Source organism: Prinia subflava, chromosome 3, assembly GCF_021018805.1.
Source record: "Prinia subflava isolate CZ2003 ecotype Zambia chromosome 3, Cam_Psub_1.2, whole genome shotgun sequence".
In the NCBI taxonomy this organism is placed as follows: domain Eukaryota; kingdom Metazoa; phylum Chordata; class Aves; order Passeriformes; family Cisticolidae; genus Prinia; species Prinia subflava.
The window spans coordinates 37246329-37267256 of NC_086249.1; the positions used below are offsets into that span (position 1 = coordinate 37246329).

A 20928-nucleotide genomic window follows, 5' to 3' on the forward strand; every position below is an offset into this window, starting at 1 on the left:
GATGATTGAGGGCAAGGGTTGTTTTTCATTTGATGAAAAACCACTGGGAAGCAAGAACCTTGGTGCTAAGAGCATGTATTAATAAATATATATTTTTACACTGCAGTCAGACATCCTTGATTAGTGGAGTGAATTTTAAAAGCTGGCTGTGATCTGATATGCTTATGAGAGCAAGTGTATCAGATGGCTGTTTCTGTTTTTTGATTTTCTAAATAAACTATTTCAAATGGGTTCATTTAAATAACAGGCACACTGAGGTACAGAAAATGCCTCTAGTAGTATCACCGCAGGCAGGATAAATAACTAAATAGAGCTTTAGGGTAGGTGGGGGAGAATGATTGGCTGTAAGAACTGCTGAATTTTTTTTTTCTGAAATTATCAGTGTAACGTAGGAAAGTGACTTCTGAAAGCCATTATTTTCTCCTAATGTTTATCATCTACCAGCAATATAGGCATGCCAACTTCAGATGATTTCTGCCAGAAAAATAATATTTATTGAAACTATAATATAAGGAAAACATTTTTAACCCGAGTTAGTGGCTTTAACAAGCAAATTCTTTTCAACTGGTGAATCTCACCAATTCTTACATATTTGCCTTCAAAATATGCCCACAGTTAACTGGTCTATTTTAAAGTGTTATCTTGAAATTGGGTAGTTTCTCTTAATCCACTTGTCTGTGGCTCTTACTCTTTGATAGCATTCTTTTTTCAATTTACTTCTAAGTGTACCACCTATATATGATACTCTCATGCATGAATGAAATTTCAGTAATTAGAAGTAACATTAGTTTGACCTTTCATTCCTATGAGTCAGTATTACCAGTGATATTCTGTGTTTGGTGAAATAAGTCTTGGCTTCCTTACTACTCCTCCAGAGTCACTTTTTTGTCTCTGAAATAGTTTTAATAGGGTTTCTGGAAATGTGGTCAAGGATTAGTTTTTTGGCATCTATTTTCATGCCTGATAAATGCTTTTACAGAATGCCAGTTTCTCCATTTAAACTGAAGGGACAAGGTATACACCTCTGATAAACAGCATTTTCAGAACCGAAATACAAGTAGACTTTACTTTATTGCAGTGATTCTGTGGATGGTTTTAATTTGCTCCTGATTTTAGAAATGGAATAAAAGCACTGAAGGGAAAAAATCAAAAAGATTGTGGTCGCTTTGTCATAACTTATGAAGTAGTGGAGCAAAACATAATATACAAGTACACAGTGCATGTTACTACTTAGACAACTTCATTATATTTTAAGAGGCATACAGGAAGCAAATGATTTGTCATCAAGAATCTAAATTTTTCTGATGTTTTACTTTCCACAGTTTCAGAAAGTTTGTGAACTTAAAATAATGCTTAAAAGAAAATGATGCATGTTCTTAACTGGATGGCTCAGGAGATTGGTAATTTATTACAGAGCCTTTCACGTCTAGGGCCGTAGCTCAAATACAGTCTAAGCTGGCAACTGGAAAACAACGAGTGCCATCTTATTTTCTGTGAAATGAGTTGGTGGCTTCAGTCCAGCATGAAGTTTCCTTCCAGCAGCAAGTCCACCATCACAGTTGGTTATCTTTTGATAATCTGAGGAAGAGACCAAAATCTTGAGGCAGAGACTGAGAGGTCTTCCCACCGGAACCTTGTCAAGCTGTGTTGGTGAGAATCCTGTACGAGCTGTACCCGGGCTGCCTGTGCTGCCTTGTCCATGGAAGCCTTTCAGACTTGTTGTTTTGAAACTGTCCCATTTGGGCTGAATTCAGAAGGCACAGATTTCCAAAGACAGAATTGCACCTGCCAGTGCTTGCTTTCTTTTATCATGGCGTGGAAATAACCTGAGTAACTGAAGGGATTTTGCCTAGTATTTTGTCATGGAAAGACAGAGAGACCTGTTGGTTAAGCTTGAGAACTGGGGCTTCACTGACATTCTGATTCAAAGCAGCATAACTGACATTCATCCGTAGATGTGATTTTCTATTCCAGGATACCTGTAGAATTATTCTTCAGGAATATCAGTGTTAAATCATCAATTTTAACTCCAGATTGGATGGCTGGAAGATTTATTATATTTTTCCTACTGTGCCTTTAAACGATAGGTATTGGTGTAGTTTTGAGATGTTTAATGTTTTCCTGGATTTAGATATACCACAGAGCTGCTTAAGTAAATGCTTTCTTTCTTGTCATATACTATGTCTATAAGAGTGATGGTGCTTGGGGCTGGTAGGAAGCTAAAGAGTGTAGTACTTCACAAAAAAAATGAGTTATTCTCTCATGGGATAAGGAATTTTTTAATGGGTATGAATTATCTATATAATTACCTTCTGTCTAAGTGCAGTTTTCTGGGTTTGAATTGGTTTTTGTTGGGGTTTTTTTGGGTGTTATTTTTAAGATGTCTTAATTGAGTTAGCTTTTAGGTAGGTTTTTGGAGGTTTTTTGAGATTTTGACTTTTCTAACCAGAAACAAAATATGGCATAATCAAACTCATTTCTTGGCTTGCATCTACAAGCTGGGCAGTAAAAATGTAGCAGCTATTAAAATCGCACAAACTTAGACTGAAATTTGTCTTCACACTAAGTTAAGATCAAGAGATCTTAACTCATCTAAGGTTTGTATAAAGTGAGAGTATTCTGTATGAAACAGTAAAATATGTTGGGAGACAATAGTTGTCTGTAGTGGGGTTTTTAGTCATGTCAGTTTTAGAAAGGAAATGTATACAAATCTTTGCAGTAACTTAAATACTCGACTGTTTTTCTTTCACTGGGTACATGAAAGCCAATTCACCATTTCCATCAGAGCAGGGAGATGTTGATTGTATTTACCTTTGAATACTGCCTTGAATACTACTGTACTTGAGTAGTTAGCTTTTCCATGTCTTTAAAACATACCAGTAAACTTTTTCAACAAATAAATGTCAGCCTTTTTAAAAATTCATATTTGACTTGCATATTCTTCAGCTTCTTTAAATTTCATGGCTGAGAGCAATTTAAAGCAGATTGTTTATTCATGCTCTGACTGTAGCAGGAAGGAAATAAGAACACTTCATATAATTACCGCAAAGTGCATCAATTATAGTTTTAATAATATTTTGAATTTAGTTATCAAGCATGCTTGAAACATACTGCATTCTGCTGACTTCTGTTCTGAATATTTTTCCACTTTATAATATGCAGCTATTGTGCTTCTTCCTTTACTCCAAGTTCTTATTCTACACTTCTGCATAAGCAGAAGATTTGCCATAGATTTGTTTTCATCAATATGCAAACTCAACAGCAAGGGAAAAGACAGCAAGCACTTCACGGCATGCTTGGAAGGTTTTTTCAAGTAACAGGCTCCAAACAGAGGTCCTTTTGCGTGGTCTAACGACTTCAAAGCCATGCCTGTTAACATTTGAATGTGCATCTCCATTTAGTTTTTTTGGTAGTAGTCCTGTCTACACAGTCAGGATCAAGTCTCAGGTGAGAAATGACCACTCCTCCACAGCTTCTGTGTGGTGACAGTAAGATTAGAATGCAATTTACACTAATAATGGAATTAGCACCTAAGCAACTTAAAATACTTCCATGGTGCAGCACTGCTTAAAAGCAGACCACCACCACCCCCAAAAAAACCCAGCAAAAAACCCATAGAGGAAATCTCACATCTTGTAGTACTGCAGCCGGGACACTAGTATAACATTATTTTTGTTCCTGAATGTTCAGACTGCATTCCCTGGCCTGTTTCTTTGTGCATGGTGTGAGTGGGTGGTGAACAGATGAATTGCCACTTGGCAAGTGAGGTATGGAAGTGGGGAACAGAGTGCTGGGCTTCTGCTTCCCACTCTTCTCCTCCTATCTCTTGCCAAAGGAATTAACAATCTCCTAGCCTTTGTCAATAACATCCGTGTCCTGGTTAGCCTGGGACTGTGTCCCTGTGTTTGTGAACATTTGCAGACTGGCACTAGTGCAGGCTGGGGAAGGTGCTCCCAGTGTGCAGCTCAGCTTGAGGGCTGCTGTGGGGCGAGCTCTGGCTTTCAATAAGCTTTGGGGCAGTCAGGTGTTAATATAGTTGGCACGTAGCTTTCTGAGATCTGGACTCTTCCCAAGAATACCTGAACCAGATTTGGGATTAGTGAGAACATTAAAGATGTTCTTTTAACAATGAATGGGAAAACCCACTGCTAGAATATTTTTTTTGTGTTCAGGATCTTTAAGTCACTTTCCAGGACCTGTCAAGTGAATCATGTAAATGTGTGCTTTAGGCAAAGTTAAATATATGGAACTTCTAGTTTGGCAATTTACCATTTTCCTCATTAGAACTCTAGAATCCAGGGATGTCTCCCTGTCAATATGTAAGGATTACTTCAGATGTGCTTCTGTCTTCCTGTAAAGCTTCCAAAGCTGTGGTCATTTGAAAGAGTGAATCTAAATCCTTGAAGAGAAGAAAGTGATGATAGTGCACATTACTAGAAATAAGGTAGCAGCTTTGAAAAGTAGGGTGATTTTCTACTCTAAGTAGATCAACAAGTAATCGGTGTTATTTCCCAAAGGGTACTATAATGACTTGGTGATTTGCTTTCAGAGGAGAAAAAAAACCCCAGCAATCCAAACCCAATCACTCTTCTGGTCGTCACCTGTTATATTTCCCAAGATTTTTGTTTCCAAGATGTTTTTCATTTTATATGTACTTTCATGAGATCACAAAAGAACAGTGTGTCTGACAGAACTTTATTTTCTTGCATGTGCTTCTAATCACATGCTTTGCTGTGAGTTGTACTTTACTGTAGTTCTAAATACTCCATAGTTAAAATAATATTGTCTAGTGTTTCTTAATTTTTATGTTTACAAGGAGCATTACTGCTCCCTTGCCTGCCCTTCTGTGCACTTTCTTAATGTATTAGATTACACTTGCAAACCCGTAAGTAATGAAAATGTAGAGGTGATCAAAAGAAACTGCAAAATTTTAATATCTGGTGCTCCTGCCTGTGATTAAAAAAAAAAAAAAAGACAGAGAAGCAGCCCAAAACCCCGCCTGTGATTAAAAAAAAAAAAAAAGACAGAGAGAAGCAGCCCAAAACCCCTGAAAAAGTAGCCTTTTAGGTCAAACTTTTGACTGAGTAATGTCTGTCAGTTTTGTAAATGCAGATTTAAAGGTAGAAATAGAGCATATTGTTGCAGTGCTTACCAGCCTTCTAGTTGAAAAAGCAGTGAGAGAGATCTTTGAGTTCACCATAGAGAAGCCTATAGAGATATATCAAATCATGTGCTTCATATTCATATATGCAAATAATTGTGAGACCACTCTCTTTGAAAGGTCATAGCTATCAGGGGAAGTTCCTGAGGGGAAGAAAGCAAATGTCATTCCAGTCTTCAAGGAGAGTCTGGGAAAATGCATTCCCAGTCGCTCTTGCCTTGATCACTGCAAAGGTGATGGATCACATCTTCCTGCAAGCTGTTTTCAAACACTTGGAAGATACCAAGGTGATTGAGAGTAGTCAGCATGGATTTTTATGCAGGGGAGCTTGTGCTTGGGCAACCTGAAAGCCTTCAGTGACTAGCTCAATGGATGGGCTAACAGCAGTGGATGTTGCTGACTTTAGTAAGGCTTCCAGCTCTGCATCCCATCCATCCTTGTAGTCAAACTCATGACATTCACACCTGGAAGTGCACAGTGAAGGGCACTGAAAACTGGATGGGTTCAAGGGCTCAAAGGATTGTGACCACTGCAAAGAAGTTAAGCTGGACAGCAGTCACTGGTGGAGTGTCCCAAGGGCTGATTCTGAGTTTGGTGCCATTAAACATCATCGTTAGTAACCTGAACAGTGAGACAGAGCACACCCTCAACAAGCTGGCAGATGATTTCCAGCAGTGCCTTCCAGCCTCAGCCATTCTGTGAATGTGTTGTATTGTCACCATTTGATTTCTCTTGAAAAATTCAATTACTGCTCTTTCGAAGTGTAAAATCCAGCTTCTCTCAAATCAAGAGAAGAGATGCCAGGTGCAGGGGGTGGGCTATGTGGGAGCAGGTTTAAGATGAATATGAAAGATCAAATAGCTCCCAAGGAATAAGGAACAGTGTGAAGAAAGCAGTGAAATACCAAATCTTGGAAATGCAGCAGGACATTTTTGCAATGTATCTTGACCGCAGTATGATAAGAGGTATGACATGATGCCATTTTCTTTTCCTGAGGAAAAGGGTGATGTATTCCCTAAAACCTTTTTGGAAGCTGTGTGGTCAAAAAATGAAAGGTATAGTTCTACTGGATCATCAGTTGTTACAGACTTTGGTATGAAACATTTGTGTAATGACAATATCTCTAGAAAGATACACCCAAGCCTTAAGCTATTAGGCCTATATTTTTCATTCTTTGCTGAAAGTGATAAGTACTGAAATCAAATGGAAAATATGAGTGGAAATAAAATATTCAGTCTGTTATTCCAGATGTGTTTGGGCCTTCACTGCAAGACTTCCGGTGATTTTGTAAATCAGTCTTTATAAAGCTAGTGAAAGTATTTTATTTTGTTTTAATTCACAGGTGTGTCCTTTCAAGCAGTTTTTGAATCTGAATGTAATCTTTCATAGCTTTTTACAGGTTGATCATGTTTAATCTTAGGACTCACAAGAAAATGCAGGGCCATTTAACAAGTTGTAAGTAAGGATTGTGAAAGAATAGTACAGACTCCAAGATCTTTGTAATATATGAGATCAGCAGATAACACTTGAAAATTTTTATCCAAGCAACCGGTGTTTAGCAAAAATGCTAGATCAGTCCTAACAGCTATTTGATAATCTTTTATCACACAATGCTGTTAGATTCCAATTTGTAAAAAGATGGAGTGCTGAATAGGAGAGCATTTGATGGATATTTTTCTGATTGCAAGTGAAAAGCTCATTTATTTGCTTGATTTAAGTGAAAGTAGGGGTGCAAGGAAAGGTCAGAAATCTCTATTCCAGGTACAGGTTTTCAAATCTGCTTCTCTTAGAGTACTGCTTTTATTCAAAGCCCTGTTTGCTCAATTGTGAAGTTCAAGCCTATCTATACTTTTTGTAGCCTTTTATTAGCTTCAGCAGATGTTTCCAAAAGGTCTGACTGTGTCAGTGTATCTGGGGTACTGACTCATGTTTTGTCTGGTGGAACCTAAATTTAGTTTTTCTTTTTAGCTCAGTATTTATTTTCCATAAATAATTCTCAAAACAATTAAACGTATGTGGTGATAAAACCCAAGTCTCAACAACCTTCATGTTTAAAACCGGTAATAATACTGACAACAGGGTTTTTTTCTCTTTTAATGAGTATATCTTGTTTTGAAACTAGAAAAAATACAATCTTTGCCCAAAGTTTAAAGGGAAGGTCAAGGTGGAACAATACATGTATTTTAAGAGGGGCTTTGCTAATTTACCAAGCCAATAATATGACCAGAATTACACAAGTGCTTGGACACTGTTATTGTCTCTAGAGGAAGTGCAGGTAAAGTATTTGACGTTTTGAAATCATTGTAGGCTTCTACATGAAGGAAGTACAAGGCACAGAAAATAAATGGAAAAAGTAAGACTGCTTATTGAACTACCACCAGCTATGTTAGGGACAGACAAGTACAGCACAGATGAGGATTTGTAGGCCTGAAATTGTATTACATGATTATTGATGTTTTAGTGAGATATTTTTTGCCTTATCTGCTGCAGAATTGTCAGACACAAGAAGCAATGGAAGCAGACTATTTTTTTCCTGACATTTCTACATCATTGTACATTGGAATAATTTTAACCAGCAATCTTGGACCAATTAACAGGCAGTGGAAAACTGTTGCAAAAGGGATATTCCAAATTTGAATCTTTTTTCTCATTCCTCTGGAGCCCTTCAGGACTAAATTGAATATTTCAGAACGGATCTTGATAACCATTTGCATCTTTACCTTCCAGGGTATGAAATCAATTCAGGCCTTTTCTGTGCCTTTGGGAAGTTTGTCCTTGTCTGGTGGAATATACATTTAGTTACAGCACCAGAAATACATGTGTCTTCACATTACATATTGACTTTTAAGCTGGAAACAAGGCAGTGCTTTAGAGTTGTAGATACACAGAATGATAGCATGGCTGCTATAGTCTCTAAGAAAAGTATTTTAGACAATGCAAGTTGTGTTGCATGTTTTACAATAAAAAGAAAATTATGTTGGTCTGTTGATACTGTATGGTTGCTTAAGGAGACAAAGCTTATCTGGGCATGTGGTTCTTCGTTTCCTCAAGTGACCTTTGTATCTGTTATCAAATTTCAGGTACATTTGGTAGAAAGACCTGGTATCAAAACAGACTGTTTCTTTCCAATGTCAGGAAAAGCAAATGTCGTACAGAGGAGGGCACATGTTCTGGGAGAAACGTATTGATAGTTGAACCAGGGACAAATGCTGAAATACTAATTTTGCTTTTTTCAAGCTTAGAAATATTTTGACTTTTTAAAATTCTAGGTCATTTAAGTAATTGATAACTGAAGTAGAATGGTGTAATTTAAGTAATGTAATTTGTAGATGATTACATATATCTATCTGCATATATATGACACATGGGGGGTGAAAATACATCAGCTGCTGGATACATTATATTAGATTTCTTTCTTTTCTGTAGCTATAAATTTGTTCTTTTGTTACTAGCCTGTTTTTTCATGTGCTGGCTTTCCAAGATGGCCAGATAGATACCTGATTCTGGTGCTGGAAAGAGTCATGCAAGTAATCCTTCACTGTTTGAAGGCAAACTCAGTCATCTCAGTAGTTACACTGAACTGGCTGCAGGAACTCCCGTATCAATATACATGTAAATACAAGTAGAGGTAAGAGTTCTGCAGAGGAAAGGCGTGCTAGAAACTTCTCATCTAATTCCTGCCATAAAGATGATGAGCTGTACTAGCCAGATGGAAAAAACACCAGTATAACTTGTAGTTCTGACCTAAGGGAAGTATGGAGGACCAGAAGCTCTTTGATCACAAATGTACCTTTTGAAGTAATTTTAAAAATCCTTCAGTAGGATTTAGTAAAAACCGCAGAATATGACTGTAGAAACACCCAAATGCAGTTTGAATTTTAGTTTTTCACTGCTACATACCTCGTTAAGGTTGTGGAAAAGTTACCACACCACAAAATGCTGTGAAAGGTAGGAATAGGGATTCATAACATAGGAAATAGCCGTAATAAATGTTTTAACTACATTCTGCTGTACAAAGAAAGTGCTATATTCTGTATGAATGATCTATATTCATGATATAGAGGAAAAGATGATATGAAAAGATGTCCTTTGAGTAACTCTAATCTGAGGAGTTTTAAAGTAACGTTAAGAATAAGACACACTTATCCCACTTACACACTTGTGTAAAAGATTATTCTCTGTGAACTCCCAACTTCATCTGTCGTACTGTGAATATGAGTGACACAAGAGGAGATACCTGAGATGTAGTTTGAAATACTGTATTTGTTCTGTGCACAGAAATGCTCCACCAGGTAAACACAAGCAAAGCCCGTGCAACCACTTGAAAGTGCATAGTAATAAATTACATAGGCTTTTTGCCTTTTGTATTTTTTATTAATCCAGAATAGGGAGGAGTTGTTTATTCTCCATACAATTAGGGTAATATGGAAGTAATGAAAGTATTATTTAAATTAAAAACAACCACAAAATAGGGCTTTTAAAGAAAATGCAAGGGTTAACACAGCTGCATGTAAACCAAAGAGTAAATAAGGCAATTTCCTGCCTTTGTGTGAAAGTTCTGGGATTTGTGAGATTACAGTACTGCTGAATGCCTTTCACCCTGTGGAAACTGCTCCAACAAAATTACTGAGCAAAAATGGTACTTAGGGTTTTTATTACATGTTTAAAGTCCTTACTTGTGAGGCAGAACTTTGAATTTAAAAGGGAGTTGGAATTATATATAGAATAACATAGTACCTAAAAACCAGTTTCAGAGCATGCTCTCCTCTTGCATTTAATCCTGCTCTGATGTGTCCACAGCATCCAGAGTCATCCTAACCTATGGGGCAGGGTAGTCGCTGCTGTATCAAAACCCACCGGAAATACATTTCTTCAGGAATGTTCATTTTAATGTGTTAAGTTTGTTACTACACTTTCGAATGATGCCTTAATGATATTTGTTGTGGTAGATTTTCCTGATATAATAATATTTTTGCCTGTGATATCCACCTTTCCTTGCTTTGAGGCTTAGTACAGAAAGTCATGTCATGCTTTGTGCTGACATTTCTAGGGAGTGAAACAGTTGGCCTGAAAAAAGTAATTTTTTTAATAATCAGCTTTAATTCATTTTCAGTGAAAGTAAGAAAAGTCTGTATATTAGGCAGTTTACAAGCTTTTAATAAGTTACATTGCCTTAATTTGGCACTAATTGAGTGACAGCAGTGAAAGAAAATTTTTGGAGTGTGTTCAGAGCCTAAAAACATAGTAGTGTGACTAACAGCTTTCATCAGGCTGAAACAGAGATAAAATATGGTTGATGGTAACTAGCAGAAGGCCCCCTTGGCATAGATACAGCATCCTTCTGTTTTCTATCCTATCCAAATACTTCCTGTACTTTTAAAATTTTTGGACATGTGTGCTTTGATAATTTAGGGGTTTGTTTTTGTTTGGCTGTTATTGGTAATTTTAATGGCTCCTAGTTTTAAAGAGAATTTTGTTTAGATGCTCAGTTTATTTATTTTAAAGAGTTCTCTATAAGAAGATAATGAACAGGAAGTATTACATTAAAATAGGCTTTCTTAATTTTCCAGTGCTTTTTACAATTCAGGTGTTTTGTAATCAGAAAGAATATTTTAATGTTTAGATTTGATACATGGTGTGGAGCCATTGTTTTCACTAGTGTTTGTGGTGATCTTTTGATTATAATGCATTTTAAAGGCCCAGGCAGTTGCAAAAGAAAATGCACATCTTTGAATTCAAGGAAAGCAGTTAACTTCAGAAAAGTCCCGATACTATCATTTGAATAAGGTTATATTGTCACTACTATTGTGCTAGAGTACTGTTTAGTACTGAAGCAGGCAGTTTTGTTCAAAGTGGAGAGAAAATGGAATTATTTTGGAATGAAAATGAAATTATTTTCTCTAACTGCGAACTGATCCAAAGAGACAGTTGCAGTCCCTAAGAATGCAGTAGGGGAGCATACCAACTTGATAATAAGGAAATATTTTGATGTAGGTTATGGCTGCTTGAAGATCAACAAGGTTGTTAGAGATGTGCCGGAAGAAGCATAAACATTGAATCTTTTGTGAGTCATAGACCTTGAGATGGGGTGTGAATTTTGCAAGCCGAGCTGAAGGCTGGTAGGTTTTGCTGCACAACTTTTCTTGTCAGAGGACCTAATGGGAAGTGATAAACCACATCAGTATATTAACAATTTCTACCACTGTGCCACAAAAGTGCTCTTCTGAGCAGGCTGCAACTTGCTAAGTCCTTGCAGCTGTCTTTCAGAACCTTTTTGAGTTTTTATTTTCTTCACAGCAAGACATTTTTAACTTGAGTTTCATGCTTCACAGGCACTTGCTTGCGTACAGCTGAAGAAATTCAGTTATGGTTTTGTATGATGGTGGGGTTGTGTTTTTAACTATATTGTTTAATATAGATTATAATTCCTATATTGTTTAGTGTGATATTTTGAAGTCCAAAATGTAAAGAAGTTGTTCACTATAAATCATAATAGAATCATTGTTGAGGTCCTAGGTGCAAAACCAAAGTAATTTAAGGATAAAAGTCCTTTGCTTAGTATTGTTCTTTTCAAGTTAAACTGCTCTTTTTTAAAAATTGAAAACCAGTATAATGTTTTAATAAATTCTCATGGCTCATCACAGGTAGAAATGGATGGCATGATCAGTTCTGTAAGCTGGGGGCACAGCCAGTAATGATGCACAAATACCAGCGGTCAACAGGTATCACTGGTGTGACTCACCCCATCATTGTCAATCCTCTGCTGAGTAATGTTTTACGAGCCAATCTCTCAAGTATTGGATTATCCAAATTGAAAATTGGTTAGGATTATACTAAAACCTTATTAAAAGGTGCATTAAAAAGGACATGTAAAGAGCATGAGTCTGTTCATTAGTATACAGAGAAATGTTGCAAAAAGTTAATAACGTGGATGGGGAAGAGGTAGCATCCACATTATAAATATCATAATATGTAATTCAAGGGAGTTTAGATTACTCACTGATACCTATGTTCAAAATCAGTCTTTGGAAACTGGTGATTGCAGAAACAGACTAGTAACAAAACATACGTGGAATAATAGTTCCTGCAGACCTTGTTTGATGCCAGAAGTACTAAGTATCAAAAATTGCAATGGCTAAGCTGTCTAAAAATGCTCAATTCTTTCCTCTCTGCTTTGGAGTAAAGTTTAGTGGAAAGAGGGCCTAATCGCAAATACTTTTCTAGGAGCATGAGACAATGTCCTGGGATTTCCAGACATCTAGTATACAAACATAGAATAAATCATCATCTCCTGCTCCTATCAATGACTTCCTCTGAGCAGCAGGAATGATGTTTTTTTCTTTTTTGTCTCATCTCATCATGGCATGGTCTGGTATAATTTTCATTTTGTTTGCATTTTTGCCTTCAAAACAGTAGTTCAGATAAGTTCTGAAGTCTAATTTCCTCTCTGTGAAGTAACACAAACATTTTCAGTATTAAGAGGCAGTATGTGACTGCAATGTTTATTCAAAGTAGTAGTCCCACCAAAAAGATCTGAAGCAAATGCATGGCTGGTAACCTTAACATGAATCAATAGCCATATGCAGTGAGGCAGGTTACCATACTGGGATCATAGGAAATGGAAGATGCTGTGCAAGGCATGTGAAACAATCCCTTCACTGCACTTAGCCTTCGTGAAGCTTCAGCAGGAGCAGTGTGTAATTTGGAGCACGTGAGCTCAGAGAAATGGGTGACCCAAGGCAGAACAGCTAGATGAAATGCTCAAGAGTGATCATAGATCCAGAAAAAAAAATAGTCTACTAGGAAACATAGAGCAGGAGAGAGTTTTTAGGGTTTTTTTAATCTAGATGATGGGACTCAAAATATATTTGTCCTAGGAAGTGTAAGAAGTTCTTGCAGTGAAGGAGTGGTTGTCTGTGCCTTCTGCTAATGAAGAGACAAGGGGACTAACCTTGTCTGTTGTGTTAGAAGGAAAGAAAAAACACTGCAGTGGAGAAGACCCTAAGAGAGAAGATTGGATGGGAATTGTGCAGCCTTCATCACTAGAGACTTCAGGATCAGAGTGAACACGAGCAATACTGGGTGAGAGCAGGCAGATGGGTGAAGGTGGCTGTCTCAAGTTCTTCATGGATCTGTGAACCTGTTTGGGTTTTTACCTCCCTTGGTTGAAATTAGCCTGCTTTTTAGGATTTCTTTTTGCACTTTGCAAATTACTGTTAAGTTAGAAGTACCTAAAAATATATTAGCGGGGATCCTTATTGTCTTTTCAACAGTAATAGTGATTAAATGCACAATATTAGGATTTTCCAGGAATCACAAGAAGGAGTCCTACAAAGCCAAATATAGGACAAGATAAGCTTTAGTGCTGTGCTATGGTCACAAGGTCATTCTTTCATGAGAATGAATTCTCCCCCTGCTGCTGAGGTGGCCTGGGGAAGAGAAGGGTGATTTTTTTCTTGAATGTATTTCTGTGGGATTGCCAGACACTTTTGTTGGTCTGTGAAATACTCAGCTGTTCATCACTGCATGGCTCTTCACATTTGGTTTAGGATCATAAGAGGTTTCTCATTTGCATTTGTCTGGCATGCACAGATTATTTTACTAAACGGCAAAAGTAATTATGCCTTTATTAGTACAAAAAATTAGGGACTTTAAGTTTATAATTTGTAGTTAAAAAAAATGTAACTGCCTTAATGTAGTGTGTTCAGAACACAGTATAAGAATTGCTAAAAGATTTTACTTCACTTGCTCGGCCCAAGTGATTTGATTGAGGAGTTTCAACTTCAGTTTTCTCTGGATAATTAGAGTTAATCTGAAAATTAACAAATTAAACTAATGCTTATCCAAATTTCTCCCTTCTGTTTCTAGTGACTGCTTATTTTTCTTTGCAAATAAATTTCTAATGTCTAATGAGTTGCCCAAAGAGACAAATCTGGGGAGTTGTTCAGTTTTTTTTTTCTTCAGATAGTGGACTTGATTGAAAGATACCTAACAATAACTCCTGACATATGTATTCGCTTTTCTTAGTGGACTCCAGTGTTTTTCAGGGGTTCTTTGAAATACATATTATTTAGGTATGCCAGTACTATCCCTGTGCTGATTTCTGGTAGATATTCCCCTATTGAATTTAGGTTGAATGGTCTTGTTTGGAAAATTCTTTGAACTAAAAGTTGTTCCAGTCTATGCATACAATGATTTTAGAAATGGAAGCCTCCAGAATAAGACATCTAATTTAATTTTTTAAAAACTGTGATTTATTTTTCCAGTGATGTGGCTACATAAATATTTTTGTCTGTAGGAGAAATCGTCTATTCCAAACAGAGCTGTTTCAGTGAAGAACCTGTGACTTTAGAAAAAGGTGAACTGAATATTCCAGAAAAACTGAGGGTTCTTTTTTATTTTGCAGCTTTAGAATACTCCTACACAGGTTTCTAAATTGTCTCTGTTGTTAAGTGTGTTCTGTAACTTCTGAAATCTGAGTGTGAATCAAGCTGTTGATACTTTGCTAACTAGTAGTGTCTTACTGTGCCTTCTCATCTCATCTCTCTCTACCTGCCTTGACCTTTAAGGTAGAAGATCTTTGGTGCAGGAATTGTTACCCAGTGCTGTACTGATTAGTCATCTGGTATAATGCAGTCTTTGTGTGAAGAAGGCTTCTTGTCCTTTCCAAAATCCAAACAGTAAAATATTTTAAGATGAAAATATCATGAGGATGTTTAAAGCATTCTTGTAGAGTGTTACCAACCTGTGAACTTGCAGGAGGGAAAATGGTACTTAATGTATTATGTCCATGTATCATAGATCTGAAGAATTTTAGTGCCTGTGTAATGTATTGTTCACCCTAACAAAAACATAATAATTAGACGTGTAGCTTAACACCCCATATATATTGAAACAGGTTTTGCAAAAGATGTGGATTTGTTCTTTGAGTCACAGTATAGCAATAGAAAGATTTCTTTGGTGAAATGATGTGTTTTCATACCTAGCAGATTGAATTGCCATAAAGTTCATCACTAACTATGAATTTAAAGATGTATGCTGCTTGGGTTTTTTTAGACTTTTGTAGAAGCAATCTAAATGGAATGCTTTGAGAGCTTGCTGTGTGCCCACATTCTGCATTTTTAAATGTTGAAGCAGTTCTTACCTGGAATATATGCCTTTAAAAAACAGGAAAAAAAGGCAAAAAGGGGTGTTGGTGGTGTGGGGGACAATTTCTTCTGGAAATCACAGAGCTAACACAGCACAAACTGGATCTGTTGTTATTGCTGTTAGAAAGACAATGGAATATATGTTACCTTTTTTGATCACATTTTTAATAACATCTTCCATCCTTAACATGTTTTCAGAAACATCTCAGATTCTTTTTATATATTTTGTCCAAGGATTGTAGAGTTTCAGAAATCCTTTTTGCAGCCTTTCATAAACAACAATAATTTAATTTCACAAGGAAATTTTTTGCTGGAGTACTAATTTTTTGTACCTTGTTTTTGCATAATAGGAATTACTTGTAAATTGATATTGTATTGTGGCCTTCTGCCTCTTTGCATATGTTTAAATTAGAGCCTGATGTATTCAGGAAGGCTTGAGAATATCCTAGAATGTGTTTAGGAAATCTCCCAAAGATACTAGAATTTTTTATGTTAACTTTTAGGTATTGTCAACTGTTTTGCTTGGCTACTCTAATCTTCAGATCAATTTAAACTGGAAAAGCAAAGCAAGAGCTGTACATCAGCCTTATTATAATCTTACAGGTCACAACTGAATAGGAATCCCTGTTTTGTCCAGGATTTACAGTATGAATGGGTATCTAAATCACTCCATTTGAGAACAAGTCTGGCATACATTATCAACTTTAGTTGTCTCTTTACTTTTTTTCATCCGAATAAGCACTGCAGGTTTCATTATATAAACAGTGTTAGGAATTGAGGAATCCTCTGACTACAGATGCTGAGAACGGATTATGAGAAGCAGGACAGCAGAAAATAAAAGATTATGAAGTGAGTTGTCATGTTTCTAACCAGCCGAACTCTAGCTCAGTTCTTTAACTTGCCTCCATAGTAAAACAAAGGAAAGAGAGGAAAAATAACATAAAGGCAATGCTTTCCAGTTCTGCAGCTGTGTGAATTGGTAAACACTTGTAAATAGGAAGAGTTCAGATGAGTGTTCTCTCCAATATCAAGTGATATGGTAATGTTTCATCTGTATCTCACTTGTGTATTTTTTATGTACAATGTGTCTGCAAATGTGCCTAATAACCTTGGGCAAAACTTGATTGACTTCCCATCCCTGTGGTTGGGGTGGTGGGCAGCAGTGGGACTGCCTCCCACTGCAAGGATCTAGGGCAATTTGGGTAGAAATCCAGCGGCTCGGTGGCTGCCAGCTCGTGCGTGTTGAGGACAGACACCAGGGTGCCAGTAGGGAATGTGGGGCTGGAGCACAGCAACGCCGAGAAGAAACGTGAGGAACATGCAGTCAGGGAGAGCCTGTGTCTGGGTCCTTGCACAGCATTACTGTGACAGAGAAACTTGGCATTTTTATCAAAAAGTTGGTTTAAAACTGGCAAAACAAAGCTTAATTAACTTTTCAGAGACTAATGTTTAGGTTTATCGTGGTATATGTATTGTATATTTATTTTTTTTTCCACAGAAACCTGCTAATATTTTAGTTATGGGTGAAGGTCCTGAGCGAGGAAGAGTAAAAATTGGTATGTTTATATCTTTGATAAGTCCCAGTGTAGCATTTAAGTTAGAATGTTCTGAAGGTGCAGTTGTACCACCTAAAGTAGTCACTGTAATACCAGTATGTGCCTGGGCACATTGCCTAAATGCTGTTTTCTGAGTGACTGGCTTCATCATATTAGCCCCATGTACCAGTTCTGACAATGAAATGCTGTAGCCTCATCAATAACAAGTGGAAAATGTCATTATGTTTTGCTTAAGTGGGTGTTTGTGTGGGGTGGGGGTTTTTGATGTGGGGTTAAAGATGACAGCCAGCTAGGAGGAAAGGAGGAGAAAGAAATGGGATTTTAAAATTTCCTCCATTTATCTCTTAGTGCCATGACATCTTGCTGCTGCTTATAAAGATTTAAATAGGGCACTACTCATTGCTACAGCCTTAAAACTTATAATGGAATCAAAGATGGCATTCAGCCTACAAAATATTCTTAAAGAGTAGGCAGGTCCTGTGGAGATAACACAAGGGATCTTAAAAGTGCAGAAAACACAGAAATCCATCCAAAATGTTTAGTGAGAGCTAATAGCTAATGTTAAATGCTTAGCCTGGGGTGTACCAGGTTAGAAAGGACCCAACACTTCCACGCTATTGTAACATTTTCTGGTGGGAGTTACTACTTGCAGTGAGAGGGTGATTTGTAGAAGTTCAATTGTTTTAAACTAAATGCATAAATAAAAATTAACAGTAGTCTAACAATAATAAACTGTACAGGCTGTGCATTATCATGGCAGTGCTGTAATAGCAGGCTACTAAAGCACAGCCTGCTTACATTTGTTATGGTAATGCAGCTCCATTTGGAAGGGTTTTTTAAAGCTAGTTCATCTTTTTCACTTCCCTCCGACTTTCTTTTATGAGATTACTCTTCTGCATTGTTGCTCTGTTCTCTTACTGTTTTGTTTGTCTGAACTTTATTGTTGATCACTAGTATAATGATTCAGGGTAGGATTTTCTGGGAGCATTCAGTGCTGCTCTAGGCCTTCCCTTGTCCTTTGGAATCCAGGGAGAGATGGGCCAGGGTTGAATGCTGCTGTAGATCCTACTCTGAAAGTTTTTAATGCCTTTTTGAGCTTTAAGGTTGACAGTAGGGATTGAGGTCTGCATAGAAAACAGGTACAGCATGGACAACAGAAGGGAAAATTTCTTCATATTACCTTACTCTTCATGGAGGGTTTCTTCCAAAACAGAGAATGTAGGTCATCCTCTGGACTCAGTTTCGATAGTGGTGGTGATATTTGCTGTCCACAGCTACTTGCTAGTAATTGCACATAGACCACCCATTTATTTCTTAATTTATACTTTTGAATTAATTTGAGAATAATTTAGTAAAAAACTAAATTGTCAGACTCTGTTCATGGACAGGTGAAAGATTCTGTATTGGGCCACCAGTCCTCTGAGCCATCCATTCCCAGCAGGGAAAGAGGGAGGGGAACCCTGGATTTCTAAGTGTGTTACCAAAATGTAGATTTTTTTCTTATTTTCTTAAGTTTGCCACAGCAATAAAAGAGCGCAGAAGTTATACACATACCAAGGATTTCCACTTTTCCAGTGTAACTAATTTTTCTAAAAAATACATAACTGGTATTTAACTTAAAATAATTTTTGTAGGATTTTTGTGTCATTTTGGGTCATAAATTCACTTTCTGCCAACAATTTTTCTTATTATTCATAGTTATTAGTGACGATCAATTTTGAGTAATTGATATTTTAATGTAGAAAGCTGTAAAATGTTTCACTTTTTAAATGCAATCATAAATAGGAATGCATATGAAAACTAATTAAGGATTGTGTAGTCAAGTTAGAGACCATATTTATACTGCAGTATTCCCTCAGTGAGGTATAGCATGTAGGTCCCTTTCCCTCAGGGTGGCTACTCATCTCATTTCATTCAAGTCTTTCTCAGCATGTGAATATCCCTACATGTTAGGGTCACTCTGTCTTGGGATTTGGGGGTTGGTGGGTCAGGAAAGCAATTTCATGGGAGAAGCTGCATATTTTAGTCTCTGCCCATTTTTTCCTGTATGACTTACATTTAGTCATTCAGACAGCTTTCTAGGAAGTTGTATACTACAACTTCTAAAAAAGCAGTTTTTAATGATAGAATGCCCACAAGTAAAATTTTAAAATCATAGCCTGAATGGCATTCAGTATTGGTACATTGATACTGGAAGTGCATCTTGATAGAAAATCAGCAGGGAGGCAGATTTCTAGGCTTAGTTGCTGTTTTTGTGTGAAGGAAGTCGTGCTACAGCTAACTTCATGAGGAGGGAGCTTTTGTCATGTACACGTATGTATTATAAATCATTCTAACCTTTGCAGAATCTGCATTTTGCTCACTTTAAAAATTGCCACTGTGTGAGAAAGCATCCTGTAATAATGGAAGTATTTTACCAGAGAACATCAGGTAAAATGAGTCAGGATTTACCAGTGTCCTGAAGAGTTGATGCACTTCTTCAGAACAATGGTTAATTCTTTGTTGTAAATGACTCATGTTAGTAATGATTTATAATGATATACTTCATAGGTGATACCATCCAGTAAGTTCTACAGAAAGAAAATCTGCTCAGAGAGTTCATACCTGCTACAGTCCGCCTTTTCATTTTATGTAGGAGTGATGATAGTGCTAACAAGTAAACTCAATCAGTTTGTTCAAAAAAAAAAAAAAAAAAAAGGATTGTTAGTTACCCTCAAATTTTAAAGCATCTCTCTTTGAATTTTGCAGCTGACATGGGCTTTGCCCGCTTATTTAATTCACCTCTGAAGCCTTTAGCAGACTTGGATCCAGTAGTTGTAACCTTCTGGTATCGAGCTCCAGAGTTGCTTCTTGGAGCAAGGCATTATACCAAAGCTATTGGTAAGTAAATTGGACAGAAATGTACTGTTGTGTTCTTTTATATAAACTGTGCCCAAATATTAAAGCTTTGATAAATTGTTCAAAGGAGAGTAGCTGAGTTAAAAGGTACGTTACTTGTTTCTTGAAGAAACATTAATCTTTGACAAATTGTTTCATTTACTGGGGTCTCAGGCTATATATAGAAATGAAATATATTGCTGGCTTTGGGCTCCAAATGCCCTGCAATGCAACCTAAGTTTGTGGTGTTCACACAGGACTTTCATAAACGCTGTTAGAGGCTGTAAAAAATATGGTAGCATCTTTCAAGTGCTAGTAGAATTCATATTAGGATGACTGTGAGGCACAGTGCATTAATTTCATTGCAGAGTTTATTACCTAGTGTAATAAATATATGAAATAAAGAATGAACAGAATGGAGAATATAGTGGCTGCACTGAAGCTAAACTGTAAAATTGAGCTGCATTTTAGCCTCTCTGTGTCTTTTTCCAAGACAGATGACAGATGGCCAGAGCTTTTGTGGGCTGTAGAACAGGGGGAACAGCCCAGTAGCAAACTGGAGGGAGATTGACTTTTACTGGATTGATCAGCTTTGCTATGGAAGGGAGAGAGACTGCAGGGAAAAAAGCACTGGGAAGTTTTTCTCTTGCTGCCTAATTTAAAAGATGTGTTAAAGGCTGGTAACCAGTTTTGAGAGGAAATAACTTCCCTAGCAGCTACTTCACTTTGCACAGACATGGAGGTTGTATGTCAGCATACTGTGTTGTTGTTTCTGTAACCTTAAAGTCTTCCTCAGAACCCAATCTTTTTTTCTTGTTTTGTTTTTTTTAAAGATCATATCCATGTTTCTGTCAGCAATTATAATGTTTATGCCTTAAATGTATTGTTTAATTTTCTGTTAATACTGTGTTTCTTTTATAGATCAAATACATTTTTATTTTATTCCTTTAAACTGCTTAATTTTTTTTTATTTGTATGTTCCCTCACTTTACTGCCATTTCTTTGATTGCAGTGTGTGAAACTGCATGGGCAGTCATAGCTTTTAGTACATAGTTTTTTTGGTGTAGATAAGAAATGACTGTGTAAAAACACTGAGTAATGGGGTTATGCTGTCTGCATTATTTGCTTTTGTCCTTGTTTATGAACTTGTTCATTCAAGGCTCAGTGTAGCACCACTTTGAGTTAA

General features: G+C 36.9%; 1 protein-coding gene across 3 annotated transcripts in view; it reads left to right on the plus strand.

Moving 5' to 3' along the window:
* The window catches only part of CDK8 (cyclin dependent kinase 8), a 71012-nt gene that overhangs the window by 35886 nt on the left and 14198 nt on the right, over positions 1 to 20928 (plus strand). For 2 of the 3 annotated variants that reach the window (XM_063394708.1, XM_063394709.1), the window contains exons 5-6: positions 16808 to 16865; positions 19614 to 19745. In XM_063394708.1, the coding sequence (XP_063250778.1) occupies positions 16808 to 16865; positions 19614 to 19745 (190 nt within the window). The remainder of the gene's footprint in view (positions 1 to 16807; positions 16866 to 19613; positions 19746 to 20928) is intronic. The other variant, XM_063394710.1, reaches the window with a different exon arrangement.